The 16,196-nt window shown below is 38.8% G+C and overlaps 1 protein-coding gene across 29 annotated transcripts in view; it reads left to right on the top strand.

Annotated features, from left to right (window-relative positions):
• Positions 1 to 16,196, top strand: part of LOC138349700 (low-density lipoprotein receptor-related protein 2-like) — a 381,514-nt gene that overhangs the window by 222,651 nt on the left and 142,667 nt on the right. For 26 of the 29 annotated variants that reach the window (XM_069310661.1, XM_069310638.1, XM_069310637.1 and 23 more), the window contains 2 exons: positions 5,282 to 5,407; positions 14,234 to 14,356. In XM_069310661.1, coding sequence (XP_069166762.1) covers positions 5,282 to 5,407; positions 14,234 to 14,356 — 249 coding nt within the window. The remainder of the gene's footprint in view (positions 1 to 5,281; positions 5,408 to 14,233; positions 14,357 to 16,196) is intronic. The other 3 variants (XM_069310640.1, XM_069310662.1, XM_069310659.1) reach the window with 1 other exon arrangement.

Below are 16,196 nucleotides of genomic sequence, written 5' to 3'. Positions count from 1 at the left end.
TGCTGAATATATTGGCACTATCCTTCAAGGAACTGTTTACTTAGCTTAAGTGACCTGCAAAAGAATCCAGTCATTGGCCAGCTATATTATCCTATTATCATGTTGAGAGGAAAAAGATTAAATTATTAGTTTTGCTATCTTTCATACTGTTCCCATTCACTACATTCTTCATAATTTGTAGCTAGTTGCAAATGAGGGTTCATTTGGGGATAAGTAATTATCTAAATTATATAATTTTTTATTTTCTAATTTCTTGTAAGAAAAAGACCTGCTCTTTCTGTCTATAGTATACATATAAAAATCCTTAATTTTTCATATTAAACAAAAAATGTAAATAAGCTTTTTAGTCATTATTTTCTAGCAGGATACATGGTTAAAGTGCTGTACTGTCCTGTACTGTAATTCATTTTTGTTGCATTATTAATAATAAAAAGGAAGTCCCTTTCCATATCTACTATAAACAAATATTAAAGTAAAAATGCTTTTTCTGGGAAGGGCCCTGTAGTAGGTCCTCGAGCTTGTAAGTTGGTTCCATTAAACATTAAGATTTTATCTAGTCCCTGTTGCATGGAGGAAATACTGCTGATGATGGTAAACTCAAGCCACTGTTTATGTACCATTCAGGATAATGGCCATTTCAGTAATGTGCTAAAATAGGCTTTGCCAATTGTGTGGCAGAGTGCTTCCAACACTTTGATAATAGGGAATATATTTTTAAAGTCTGGTTTTTAAATAATTTTGTTCCTGAAAAGAAATTTTATTTTAAAATTTTACTCGTTTGACAATACACCTGGACACCCATGTTTGGATAATAATAAATAATGATGTCTGAGGTTGTGCTTATGCCTCCAAAACCAGCATTATCTGCTGCAACCTGTGGACCTGGGATTCATAAGGCCACTAAAGGCATGTTACACTAGTAGAGGTTTCTCCAAGACATTTCAAACAATGTATGGGGTAATCACTAACCTCAAGGATTTCTGGAAACAATTTTAATGTGAGTTTGTGAAGAACATGGCATGTCATGGAATGAAGTTCAGTGGTTCAGTGTGTGAATTATTGTAAGGTGTTTGAAGATAATTTGAAGGCTACTGAAGACATAGTTGACCTAACGAAGAAAATAACTATTGACCCAATTGAAGGTGACAGAAGAGTTTTTGGAATTACATTTAGAGTAGCGCACTAGTAAGGACTTTATGCAACTAGTGGGAACAAATATTTCAATTGAGATGGTTTCAGAGAGGGTGGTTGAGATAACCCCCACCAAACAATTCATGACTTAAAAAAATGGTAGGGGCATTTAAGAGGATAGATGAGGGATTGGCAATATTAGTTGAAAAAGACCCAAACCCAAAGAAATATTAAAAATCTCCAAAATTATATTAGTGCACTTCAAACCCTATCCAAAAGGCATCCCCCAGAGTCACATAATCAATAGCAAAATTCATAAAAAAGCCTGACCTACAATCTGCTAAATTTGAACTGCCTGACATGCCAAATTTGACAATGGAATATGCCCCCATTATCCAAGAATGATACTGTATATAATTTGCAATATTTGTCCAGTTGGTATTTGATACTAATTGCCAATGATAAGTCATTCATTACATCTTTCTCTTCTAAGTAAAATGCCATGCACTGGCATATCATATTATTAAAAAAAATGTAAGTTTATTATGAGAACAATGAACTTCACAATCCAGGTTAACATGGATTTAGAGCAAGAAGATCCTACATTAAACAATTGTTTAACCACTATGACAAAATCATAGAAACAGTAGAAGAAAAACAAGATGTAGATGTTGTATACTTGGTTTTGTGAAGGCATTTAATGAATGTGACCATGTAGTGATAACCCATAAATTGAGATCAATATAATAACAGGTTATCTTGAGATAATTTCGGGGCTTAATGTCCCCTCTTTTTTTTTTTTTTTTTTTTTTTTTTTTTTTTTTTTTTTTTTTTTTTTTTTTTTTTTTTTTTGTTACACACCCCCAGGACCAGGAAGCAGCCCATAGCAGCTGTTTAACTCCCAGGTACTGTACCTATTTACTGCAAGGTGAACAGGGGCATCAGAGTGAAAGAAACTCTGCCCATTTGTTTCCATAGCATGACGGTGGCAGTACGGAAGATCATCTCCCTGAGGCAGGGGCGACGAACAACCTTCGACTTCGCAAAAGGCGAGAGAGGATACGGAAGACGCATCCATGGTACCCTTGAGCCCACTGGGGTTTTCCAGGGCCCATAGAATAAGTAATCCCTACTGGAAGCCCAGACACTGGGCTAGCTAAGCCAGTAGTACCCTGTCTGTCAGCAAGCAAACTGACCAGCAGTAGCAGCTGTGAAACCTCGAGGACAACAGAGGAGGACCAACAACACAACTTAGGCTTGCCTAATAAGAAGCTAGATAGAACACTTCCGTGAACAAAAAGCAAAAATGTTCTAAAAGAAAAACAAAACCCTGAAGACACAAGACAAACTGCAGCAAAAGAGAATCGTCGGCAACTGCGAATGCAAGCTGCGCTGGCCTCGGTGCGCCCTGCCCAGCCAATAACATTTCCCACATGGGGCAAGACGGAAAACCCAAGACCCTTGACGCACCCAAAGGGCGAGGAAAATGCCAAGTGACAAAGTCCTCAAAAGGGAGCGAGTCCTGAACGCCCCAAGGAAGATAACCCTGAAATGCAAGGGTAATACTTACCTTGGGAAGATCACCCTTGGCACATGCTGCTCCGCGTACAAGATGATACCTGGCCACCACACCATACACACTGCTGGAACAGCCACAGGGCAAAATCAAGAAAAAGAAATTGAGGCCAGAGGTGATCGAGCTGACCCTAACGAGTGGGAGTGCTAGTTGGATGAGGTGTTATTTGTTTGTGTTCTTTCTGGGGAGAGTTCTTTTGCTATGTTCGAACGTAGTTCACAATTTTCATCAGATTGTAGTCCGTTTTATTTTGCCTATCTTTCTGGGTGTTCTCCCCGGTCGATGACAATTACGACATACATTAAATGTAAAGTGCTCATAGGCCATTGCTCTCTGCGCCTCTTTGAGGGGACCATGTTCTGGCTCGTGGTTCCCGGTAGGCATAAGAAATCCAGTGACTGATGATCCCAAACTAATATAGCACATAGCAGTTCTGTGCTCCCAACAGAAGCACCATTGTTGAAGTGGCTCACATTGAAATAGAAACTTCACAATTTTGAGTGGAGATGAGTATGAAGATAGTATGTTCTAGCTCTACCTAGAAATCCAACATTCGGTTTGTAACTCATCTTGTATGTATGTACTTTTACCGGAGTCTCTTATAAGACTTCTTATTATTATGGTTGCTATTTTGCATGAACAAAAACTGATATATACCATATAAGCTCATGGGATAGCTTGGTTAGATGCCATTTATAATTAGGCTCTGTTGTCCCACTGCAGTACAGTACTTCCAAGCCACATATGCACTGCTCTACAGTGATTCTTATGGAATACATGTACTGTATTATGGTCTATTAACTTTAAATAGGAAATAATCCAGTTTCAATTTACCTGTGGTTGTAGTCTCTTGAGGACCTTGGGATATGACATGATCTGATGCAGGATTATACTGTACCATAGATGATTTTTTTTTATTAAATTTGAAAATAAGTATGTACATTTTATTCAATAATTTTTTAATTTTGAGGACCAATATTTTTTCTGAGGTATCTTAATTTTATTTAATACTTTGGAAAGTATAGTATGAATGTATTTTTAATATCTGTATGTTAAATTATATAAATATTTCATTATTAAGTTTAATTCAAACTTAATTAATCCTTTGTATTATTGGAATCTGAATGATTCTTTAGACAATTCATGTTATGTCAAATGAACAAATCCACATGGGTCTTGAAGAGGGTTCGAACCTACGCACGGGATGTTCCAGATGCACCTTAGTCGTCTGTACCACGACATGGTCAAAGGAATTGCAACCTGGAGTGCTACTGCCCTCACGAGGATCCCGAAGCTTTTCCAAAGCCTAACTGGGGTTTCACACAATTCCCCCCCCCCCCCCCCTCCCCCATGCACTCGGGCTCTGTCAACCAGATATTCTGCCTCTACCTTGTAGATTTGTTCATTTGTTATATGAAGTTATTGTGATTTGTGTGTGTCATGTTAGGTCTTTTACAAATGTCTACCTCTGAAATTTACTAACGTGAAGCTCTAAACATCACAGGCAAAGTAGCCAAGATACGTTGCTATCTTAAGGTGTAATTAAAGTAAGTCTGTTTACAATATAGTATATATTTGATTTTACACACATTGTTTTCCTAACATTTTCTGAAGCATCTTTGCAGTAACTGATAGTACTGCTCAGACAGCTACCTTTCATATTCACCTTAAGCCATACTTTATGTAACCATTCTGAACAATAATCTTGTGTAATTTTCATTTAATTTTTAAACTCATACTTTATTGCAAAGCATAAATTTTGAAGTTAAATGTGGGAATTGAATCTGGGGCTAAGTCATCCCAGTCCCACTCTTGAATAAAGGGGCATAAGGTTTAAAATGTAAGGGTTAACTGATTATTCCTGCATTTGTGAAAGATTTGATTCATGTTTTACACACCAAATGGTCCTCTCACAAATTCGGATAGAATTGTCTATTTCTTAGGTTCTCAACATTTCTTCATGAAGGAATGGTAGCATGTGGATGATTTATGACTTGTTGACCATGGTTACAATTTGACATAACTGTTCAAAATGTATTTGTTGTGTCATGACATCATGAGCCGAAGTTTCAAGCAAAGCACGTTTATGCTCCAAATCACTTACACCACTACAGTCATGACTAGACACTCGTATGGTATAAGAAGCTACTAGATGGCCAAAAAGACAAATAATTGCAGAAACAAAATATTTAGGGTGACACTGCTAACTACTAGGGAAGGATAAGCACTGGTGGACTAGGAGCATAGCCTTCTTGCAAAGATGTATGAAAAGTGGTGGCCCTGAGAGTTAGTTGGCCTGCTGTTAGTTTATTTTACAATTTATAGATATTTTAGTTAAATACTGTAATTACAAACAAAATGGGTTTTAGGACTTTGTGGTTTCCTAAAGACTAAATTTTTTTGCTGTACTGAACTAAACGTGTTACTTTAAGTGGTGTATTTGTGGTGAGATGATGCAGAATTAATAATTCTTGGTGTCCACATTCTAAATTTTTCTTGTCTATAACAAAACCCTTAAATGTTATTTTCACGAGTACTTGCAAAGTTAAGAAAATGAATGGCTCTGTTCTCCAGCACGGCCAACGTGTCGTTCAGACCAGCAGGGCCCCAACCCATGTGACGATGGTATAACTTATGCCTGCAGCTGTGATGGGATTAAAGACTGCCCAGGCGGTGAAGATGAAAGGGGTTGTTCCATTGGTAACATTCCATGACTCAGTGTTCTGTCCTTTGGGTGCTAAAGCAGTGCTTGAGCTCTGTAACCACTGTGGCTCTGGCCTGTCAACTTATTAATTTTAGATTAACAAAGAACTTCCCCTTTCTGCTGGCTTGTGGGGCTCCTTAATTTAATATAATACTGTGTGTGATAACCTGTGTGCTTTTTTATAGGTAGAGCTAAAGAGTGGTGTTTCATATCCAGTTACCCATTTACGTTTATAATACTCCTAATATTTTAGGTTCTTCACACACACCACCTCATTCTGTAGCATGTTCCAGCTGTACACAACTCTAGTTTAAGTCAGTATCGTCTCTTTCTGATATATATATATCAGAAAGATATATATATATCTTTCTGTGGGGAACCCCTTTGATTCCCTGGAGCTATCCAGCTGATACGGATGTATAAGCTTTGGGCATCAATCAATGTACACGGAGTTCTAGGCCTACCAGGGACCACGAGCCAGAACCTGGCTCCCCTCAGAGAGGCATGAGGAGCAATGGCCTATAGACAAACCTTATATATTTGGTCTAGAAGTACTCTGTCTGCCATCTATCAGGTCGGGCACCCCGAAAGATAGGGGCCCCAAAATACCCCCATTCTGGTGAAGAAATGCTGCCAAATGCCAAACGAGAGGATAGAACTCAATGAAGAAAAATGCTCAAATGAACATGACGTCATCTCGGTACCAACACGCCACTGTCTGCACAACCCCCTCCCCCTCCCCGGGAGGGGTAAGGGGGTAGCCCCAGACCCCCTGCCAGTTACCCGAGCCTGTCAGTTCTTAGGCTGGATGTTAAAACATGCGAAAGGAACCGTTGACCGGAGAGAGGGAGGGATGCTGGGGAGTCTCTGGGTTTCACCCAGAAAATGGCGTTTCATTACATTCAACGCTGGTTTTCTTCGGGGAGCCAAAGGGGCTCCCCGGAGCTAACTACCCAGAGACAAGGACAAAAGAGGGACAAACCTGGGAGGCAGAAACCACGTGCCCGAAACCCGAAAGCAAGACAACTGGCAACACCAAACGACCCCGCAGACGACCTGGGAGATCCGAACCCCTGGATCAGGGATGAAGAGAACCCGGGTAATGAAAAGTGCGTCCAGGGGCATCAGAGGCTGAGGCACGCAGGCAATGGCTGAGAGCCAAAACCGGACACAAGAAGATGCATCCCCAGCCAAACCAACGAACCATCAACAACCCCAGGGACCCCACTGAAAAACAGCCGGCTCAAGGGGGATTGAGTAACCCTCAAGCTCGAAAAAAGCAAGGTGGGACTCGGGGATCACACCCAACGGACCCATGCGCCCCCGTGGGGTTTCCCAGGGCCCTTAGCTTTTCAATCTCCACTAATGGAAGCCAAGGCAGGGTACTACTAACCGGCTCCTAATATTGCCAAACAAACTTGTAAGACTGCACCCCCGGGACGTGTCCGCTTACGGGGCCCTAGAGGAGGTACCATCAATATGTATATAGAGGGTGTGACCCAAACCCAAGGGCAGGCCCCCCTGCCCCCACACCGCCAAGGCAAGGAACAGAAAGAAAAAACGCAAGAGGGCAGCATACCCATAGGATGCAGAGCCGGCCACTATGAGAGGTGAAAACTAGCTGCATAAATACCCTGTGTCCCTACCGATGATGGTTACTACCCCCTACCCAGAGACAGAGGAGCAAGAAAACCCTCCAGCTGACTCCATGGGTGGACAAGTACCAAGCCGTAATTGACACAATGGAGGTAGCTCCCGAGGCGGCTTGTGCTTGCAGGGCACTTATGGAAGGGGACCATAGGCACATGCAGTCCGAGTACTTGTGAATACACCACCGAAGTAAGAACAGAGAAGAAAAGCCGGAGCTGGAGGGACATGACCGAAGCCCACCGACATCAGCCAAGAAATGACAGGCTCAGGTAGCCGGTGGGGGGGTCTGGGGCTCCCCCTTCCCTTTCCCGGGAAGTGGGGGGGGGGGGGGTTGCACAGACAGCAGCGTGTTGGTAATGAGATGACGTCATGCTTGTTTGATCGTTTTTTTCATGGAGAGTTCTATCGTCTCGTTCGGCATTTGTAGCATTTCGGTACCAAAATTTGGGGGTGTTTTGGGGCACCTATCTTTGTGTGCCCGACCCGGTCGATGGCAGATGTAGAGTACTTCTAAACCATATATAAGGAGTTTCTATAGGCCATTGCTCCTCGCGTCTCTCTGAGGGGGGCCAGGTTCTGGCTCGTGGTCCCTGGTAGGCCTAGACTCCATGTACATTGACCGATCCCCAAAGCTTATACATTTGTATCAGCCGGATAGTTTCGGGGGGCCTCTGAGTCTCGCCCAGAAAATGGCATTTCGTTACATTCAACACTGTTTTTTTTTTATCCATCTTATCTTTCCATACCTGTCAATGTACAGTATTTGAAAGTATTCATTATTTATCATTATCTCTCTTACCTTTGATCTTCAGGTGTTAGGCTCTAATTTGTTTATTCTTTCACTATGTAATATTTTCTATTGATTCCTTTAATGTATTCTTTGAAGAATTATTTCTTGGAGATTGATTTATTCTATGTACTGTATTATCTGCAGTATAATACCATGGGTTTTATTGTAACGTACATAACAGTTCAGGAAGATCTTCTTACTCCTGTGCGTTTATGCATTGTGTATATACTGTGTGTGTGTGTGTGTGTGTGTGTATGTATATATATATATATATATATATATATATATATATATATATATATATATATATATATATATATATATATATATATATATATATATATATATATATAATAATATCATACCTAGCAGCCAGAATGCACTTCTCGGCCTACTATGCAAGGCCCGCTTTGCCTAATAGGCCAAGTGATTTTCTTTATTTTCAAAATTTTGTTCCCAATTGGTATATTTGAATTATTATTATTATTATATTTAGAACATAAATTATTAATGTAGTTATGTTAGGTTAGGTTAGGTAGGTTAGGTTAGGTCATATATGTACGTTATCTTTAACTCAAATAAAATGAACTCATATACAGTATAATGAAATGGATAGATTTATCATTTCAAAAGAAAAAAATAGAAAAAATATAAATTCGGGAAAACTTGGCTTATTAGGCAAATAGGGCCTTGCATAGTAGGCCGAGTACAACGTTCTGGCTACTAGGTACAACATACATACATATATGTTTATGTATGTATATATATATATATATGTATGTATGTATGTATATATGTATGTATATATATGTATGTATGTATATATGTATGTATGTATGTATATATGTATGTATGTATGTATGTATGTATGTATGTATGTATGTATGTATGTATGTATGTATGTATGTATGTATATATGTATGTATGTATATATGTATGTATGTATATATGTGTGTATGTATATATGTATGTATGTATATATGTATGTATGTATATATGTATGTATATATATATATATGTATGTATATATGTATATATGTATGTATGTATATATGTCTGTGTATATATGTATGTATATATATATATATATATATATATATATATATATATATGCATATATGTATGTATGTATATATGTGTGTGTGTATGCATGTGTGTGTATATATATATAATATGTATGTGTGTGTGTATATGTGTGTATATATGTGTATATATATGTATATGTATATATGTGTATATATATGTATATGTATATATGTGTATATATATGTATATATATATATATATATATATATATATATATATATATATATATATATATATATATATATATATATATATATATATATATATATATGTGTGTGTATGTATATATATACTGTATATATATATATATATTATGAGAGATATCATAGTTGTAGTTACAGGAAGAGAGCAATGCTTGTGGTGTTCTTTCTTCTTTATAATTTAAACAAAAGTTTAAACTTAAAACTAGCAGTAGTTTGGGCATGTAAAACTTTCTCTTGAAGTTTATCCTCCGACTACTTTATTATAGAAGAAATATTTTCTGATATTCCCTCTGCTTCATTTTTGGGGCAAAAAATAAACATTTTCAACTGTATCCAACCATTATTATATTCTGTGTGGTGATCATGTCTCCACTGTGTTTCGTTTTCCATCCCCAGTTTAGGAAGCTTCAGGAAATCGAACACCTCTTTATAAATCTAATATCTGAATGTACACATTTTGTTGCATGCCTTTAAACTCTTTCTAATTTAGCTGCATGCTTTTTTAATGTTGGCTCCAAACCACTGCTGCATATTCTAATTTTGCTTCAACATAAAAAAATTAACTTTGTGTGTGTGGACAATTATCATTATAATGTCATTCCTATTATTCAAAACTGCACTATTGGACCTGGTAGGTAAGGTCTGTTCTGCCTAATGGCCAGTGCTTTTTGTTTATTTTCTTATAACTGCAGTAAATGGTTATATTTTATGTGTAGAGATTATATTGCTAATTTTAATTAATAATACTTATCATTAAGTATTAATAATACTTAATATTTTTTAAGGCTTATTTTTATGAACTTATGGCTCATTTTTATGAACTTATAGCAATGTTTGGAAATAATAGGCATATTTGGGCTAGGTCAGACTTGTGTTTGATTCATATTAAAAGAAAAATAGAACGAGGGTAACAAAAAGCTCCTTTTTGGGCAAGAACCCTTAGTAACTTCCCTAGCCTCAGGCACTGATTACCTTCAGGACATTAGATCAGATCATCCAATGTCACATTAGAGATTGGATGACTTTTCCACCCACAAGGACAACCACCATGCTTTTTCAAAACATGCCTTGTGTGCTTTGACTGGGTGGTGAGCGAGCATCTACCTACCTTGTGGAGGTTCCAGGGATCAAATGCCCTGCGGCCCAGTCTCAGACCAGGCCACCCGGCTGGTCGTCTGGTCAATCAGGCTGTTGAACGCGGCTGTTTGCAGCCTGATAGATGAATCACAGCCTGATTGAACAGGAGGTCAGAGATATGGCACACAGCTGAAAGATACCACCCTCTGGCACACACAAGCACTTCACAATACTAAGACTCATTTCATAAGAAGCGTGGCAACACTGGCATTTTTTGAAACTAGTGAAGCACCATTACCTGACTACCCTGCCTGCCATCAGGTAACAGTTCTACCAGCTAGAGGTTTGGGTTGAGGACACCTCACTTGGAGCGTAGCAAATCTTATCAACTTGAGAAAGATAGGAGGAAGATTAAGGAGGCATTGAGGTACAAAACAGAAAGGGGCATTTCTTTACACTCATGATCTATTTCAGTCTTCTCAATAGCTTCCCTTCCTTCCTAGTAATGGTGTAAAAAACTTTGTATTTATAAAGAGAGAAATAATAATTGATGACATTATGCGAGTCTTTCCCCAAGAGAGAAGTGCCCAGGACCAGAAGACCTGGGGTGTAGCAAATGATGATGGGTAAATCGCCCCAGGGCAACACAGCATTACTGAGGATGAGGGAGGCCTGGAAGGTTGGAGAGTTCTCTTATTTTAGACCTTCAGAAACCCTGTGTCTTAATATTAGTAGTGGATATTTTAGCAAAAAAGCCCAAAGCTAACCATGCTTAACCACCTGCTTAGTACATTTTGTGAGGTGTACTTTTGTGCACAGCAACATAAATATGTCGGTTCATGATTAAGGTAGAATACACCCCTAATAGCTAGTAGATACTGGCAGACAGCCACAAATGGACAAAGCCAGTGATTCAGCCATGCACTTGTGCAACCATGTCTGCACAATGAAAAGAACACTGACTTATTATTTACAAGAATGTTTGAAACAGGCTGCAAGCATAGGAATTAATCCCCAGAGCCCAATGCAAAAGTTTTACATTTACAATTGAGAGCTTGAAGCTACCCAACAGGATGTCTTGATGCCAAGGAAAGAAGAAATGCAGCCTTGAAAGTGATTCCTGCTGGTGACTGAGCAATATAAAAAGCATGGCGAGAATGAAAAAAATGAAACCAGATCAAGATGAGCATAAGCCAGATGTTGATAAAGTCCCTGAACTTGAGGAAAGGCACAGAAGGTATCTTGATTTCAAAACATAAGATAATGGCTTTGCCAGCCCCAATGCAAAAAGGGGTGACAATATTAGACATGAGTTTACATTCTAGAAAGAACCAGAACTTTTCACCTCTTTGAGAGGGCAAGAGAAGTGTGACCCATTGCACAGTGGATAGTTCAGTAACCTGATACCTGATTGTACTTGTTCAATTCCTGGATAAGATTAGAATGAGGAACCATTGACCCTTATTCGTGGTAGACACACACACACTCTCTCTTGGATAGTATCTTGGCAATTAGTATCAAATACCAACTGGACAAATATTGCAAATTATATACAGTATCATTCTTGGATAATGGGAGCATATTCTATTGTCAAATTTGGCATGTCAGGCAGTTCAAATTTAGCAGATTGTAGGTCAGGCTTTTTTATGAATTTTGCTATTGATTATGTGACTCTGGGGGATGCCTTTTGGATAGGGTTTGAAGTGCACTAATATAATTTTGGAGATTTTTAATATTTCTTTGGGTTTGGGTCTTTTTCAACTAATATTGCCAATCCCTCATCTATCCTCTTAAATTCCCCTACCATTTTTTTTAAGTCATGAATTGTTTGGTGGGGGTTATCTCAACCACCCTCTCTGAAACCATCCCAATTTAAATTTTTGTTCCCATTAGTTGCATAAAGTCCTTACTAGTGCGCTACTCTAAATGTAATTCCAAAAACTAATTTTACAGGCATTAAATTTGGAATCCAAATCAGTATCATATTATAACTGTCTTAGTACACTGTATGATTATCTGAACACAATAGTGTATCAATAATCCAAATCTCTGGATGGAACATAGCACTGGATATGCTATCCACTTAGGATCATGTAGACATTATTTACCCGTATACAAATCAGGTGTCCAAATAAATGAACATCATTTGCTAATCTGTACTCGAGTTGTTGGCAAACATAATGGTACAACTATATATTTTGTATATATAAAATTGACTTCTCCATGTGTTTCCAGTATGAAAACACTGTACTGTTTATGTATGTGTAAACACATTGTCACTTCTTATAAAAATGAAACAAATTGTGGCAAAGAATAGTAAATATAATTGGAGTTCTATTCCAGATATTCTAAGTAATTAGTGATCTAATCTATTTGCATAATTCAAAATAGAGCAGTTTGACACCATTATGCTTGCATGTTTGCTACAAAAATATAATAAGTTCAAATGAGCAGGGAAAATGGCTAGTACTAGGTAAATTGCTATAACTGAATATTGTTTTACCACTGCCTCATATTGTGGATGTGAACTGGATTGCTGCTGATAATTGTGTGTTCAGTACATTGTCTTGATTTTGGAGAATGTTCAGGAAGTACAGTACAGTATCCACTCAATTTAACGGCCTCTTTTATACCGATCTGCCGGTAATAACGACTGGTTTGGGAGATTGGTATTTAGAGCCTCATATAACGGTCTGGGGGTCGATATTACCGAAGGTCGGTATTGGGTTTGTTTTGGCATCAGGGAGTCTTCACATGGCAAGCAGCCTGCCTACCTCTATCATCCCCTCCCTCACCCTCACTGAACCTCTCCCTCACTGAACCTCTCCCCCACTCCCTCACTCCTGCTCTCCCCCACAGCCTCATTTCCTGCCTCATCCCCCCCTCCTCCCAAGACCGTTCTGGGAAATGGCTCAGTAGACTGCCAGCCAGCCACAAACAGCTTGGAGAATCTCCATCTAATACAATAAAGCATTCATGAAACAAGTATTATATAACTTTTAATTATCCTAATAATATTACTAAACAAAATCTGTAGCCAAAAATATAAATGATGATGTATATCCAGAATTTGTTTAAGAAACATCTGGTTAACTGGGTCAAGTGTTTGGCTTAGCAGTGAGCCGGTCTCTTCCCCACCACCAACACACCTCCCCCACCCGCCCCCTACACCCATACCCTCACTCTCTCTCGCTCTCTCTGCTCAACTCAACACCCATCTCTCCCTCCCTCCCTCCCTCCCTTCCTCCTTCCATCTCTCCCTCCCTCCTTCCATCTCTCCCTCCCACCATCTCTCCATCCCTCCCTCCATCTCCCCCTCCCTCCTTCCATGCCTCCCTTCCTCCTTCCATCCCTCCTTCCTTATATCCCTCCCTCCCTCCCTCCATCCTTCCATCCCTCCATCAATCCATCCATCCATCCCTCCATCTATCTCCATTCTCTCCCTCCCAAGCTCTGCCTGCCTACCTCCCAGCCTCTTCCTGCCTGCCTACATTTCAGCCTCTCCATTCCCGCCTGCCTGCCCCTCCACCCACCAGTCAGCCATCACTGACACAATGAGTGCATTTGGAGCCAACATGGTGCACGGATGTTTCTTGATTGTGCAGATATGTCCAACAAAGTCACGGAATGAACACTCTAGCCTCTTGACAAATCAAAACAATGTGCCGTGAATTTGTGATATCACAAGGTAGAAGATACTAGAGTGGTGGACCAAGTGGCAGTCTGTACAAAATATATCTTATCTGAATGCTACTTGAAAAAAACAACAACACTTTACTTCGGAAATACCGGAGCTCCAGAAATAACGACCAGGGTACAGCCCCATATAGGCCGTTAAATCCAGTGGATACTGTATTCAGAAAATGTCAATACTACAGTACCTGGTTATTGGTAAGTTTTGGTTTACAGTAAAGTGTCCGGTGTGTGTTGCCTTAATTTTTTTGTAGCATGTGAGACAGTAGCTTTATTATTGAGGTAAAATAATTAACATGGCAATTTTGTTTTTTACCATACAGAATGTGGTGAAAACTTTTTTGAATGTGATAATAGAACCCAGTGTATCCCAATCGCATCTGTTTGTGATGGTAATCAAGACTGCACCGATAATAAAGACGAAGCTAATTGTACTCCGATAGAAGGTAAGTACAGCTTATCGTACAGGTTTTCATTACATATTTTCTTTCGTGTGTTTTGAGCTGTGGTGATGTATGTGCTCTTGCTCTTGCTGTTTCTGCTTGTGTTGTGATTGTGTGTTGTGATTGCTTGTGTGTTGTGATTGCTTGTGTGTTGTGATTGCTTGTGTGTTGTGATTGCTTGTGTGTTGTGATTGCTTGTGAGTTGTGATTGATTGTGTGTGTTGTGATTGCTCGTGCATTGATTGCTTATGTGTTTGTGACTGTTGCCTCATGTACAGTATTGTATTTTCTGGAATAGAGCTAAGTTTATGGTGTCCCATCTTTTACATAAATTTAAACAGAAATATGTTTTAAGAGGTTCAGCAAATTAAGTATGGTATGGTATACACTTCCATTTCCTTGAGTTTATTTCAACCATCTGCCTCTCTTTTTTTTTTTTTTAGAAATTCTAGTACTGTACTTTTTCTTATATTTTCTTCACTGATTTTGTTTATGTATTTTATAACCATACCTTCTTCACAATCTGTCTGCTCATATTCTTATAAACTTAGTTATGGTTTTTATATCCGTTCTTTGTTTTGTTTTCAAATATGGTTATACAGTATGTATACTGGAAAACAAAAAACAAATTCAACTCGTGTTTCTTAGTTCTGAAGTAATGTCATGGAATTCACCTTGGGGGTTACCTCAAGTCATAAAATTAGTGTGATGAGTGTAATAAAAGTTTTTTTTTGGCTGATACCTTTCTCGCTTCATAAAGGAGAAAATAAGGCAGAGGCAAAAAATTACTGACCAATAGCACTAACATCACACATCTTAAAAATCTTTGACAGAGTGCTAAGAAGTAAGATCACAAAATACATGGAATCCCAGCATCTCCATAACCATGGACAACATGGATTCAGAGCAGGGGGGCTCTTGCATCACAGTTGCTGGACCACTATTACATGGCCTTAAATGCCATGGAAGACAAACAAAACGCTGATGTAATTTACACAGATTTCGCAAAACCCTTTGACAAATATGACCATGGTTTTATTCCACTCAAAATGTGTTCAAAAGTAATTACTGGAAAATAAGCAGATGGGTCTACAATTTCCTGACTAACAGAACCCAATGTGTAATAGTTAACAAAATAAAATCTGATCCATCAACCGTGATGAGCTCGGTCCCTCAGGGTACTGTACTTGCTCCAGTACTTTTTCTCATCCTCATATCGGACATAGACAAGGAAACGATCTATAGTACTGTATCAGACTTTGCAGATGACACTAGGATTTTTATGAAAGTAGGCAAAATAGAGGATATGGCAAACCTCCAGTCAGATGTAAATCAGGTCTTTCTAAGGGCTACAAAAAATAGCATGGTATTTAAAGAAAAGTTCCAGCTCATGCGCTACGGAAAAATGAAAATATAAAAACAGAAACCACATACAAAATGCAGTCAAATCATAACATAGAATGAAATGGCAATATGAAGGATTTGGGTGTACTCATATCGGAAGATATGAGTTCACCCAAGATACCTTTTAAAAAACACAATAGAGTAGCCATCACAACTGCAATAAAAGTGACAGTTTGGATAACAAGAACATATCACATTAGATGCTATACCGATGATGATGATACTTTTCAAAACGCTTGTGCTCTCTAGGGTGGAGTACTGTTGCACAATGACGGCCCCTTTCAAAGCTGGGGAAATTGTTGACCTGGAGAGCGTGCAGAGATCCTTTACTACTAGAATGCACTCGGTAAAACATCTAAACTACTGGGACTGACTAAAATGCCTAAATCTGTATTCTCTTGAGCACAGGCGGGAGAGATACATAATAATTTACACGTGG

Source organism: Procambarus clarkii, chromosome 67 (genome assembly GCF_040958095.1).
Source record: "Procambarus clarkii isolate CNS0578487 chromosome 67, FALCON_Pclarkii_2.0, whole genome shotgun sequence".
Lineage (NCBI taxonomy): Eukaryota > Metazoa > Arthropoda > Malacostraca > Decapoda > Cambaridae > Procambarus > Procambarus clarkii.
This window is presented reverse-complemented; position numbering and strand designations above follow the sequence as displayed.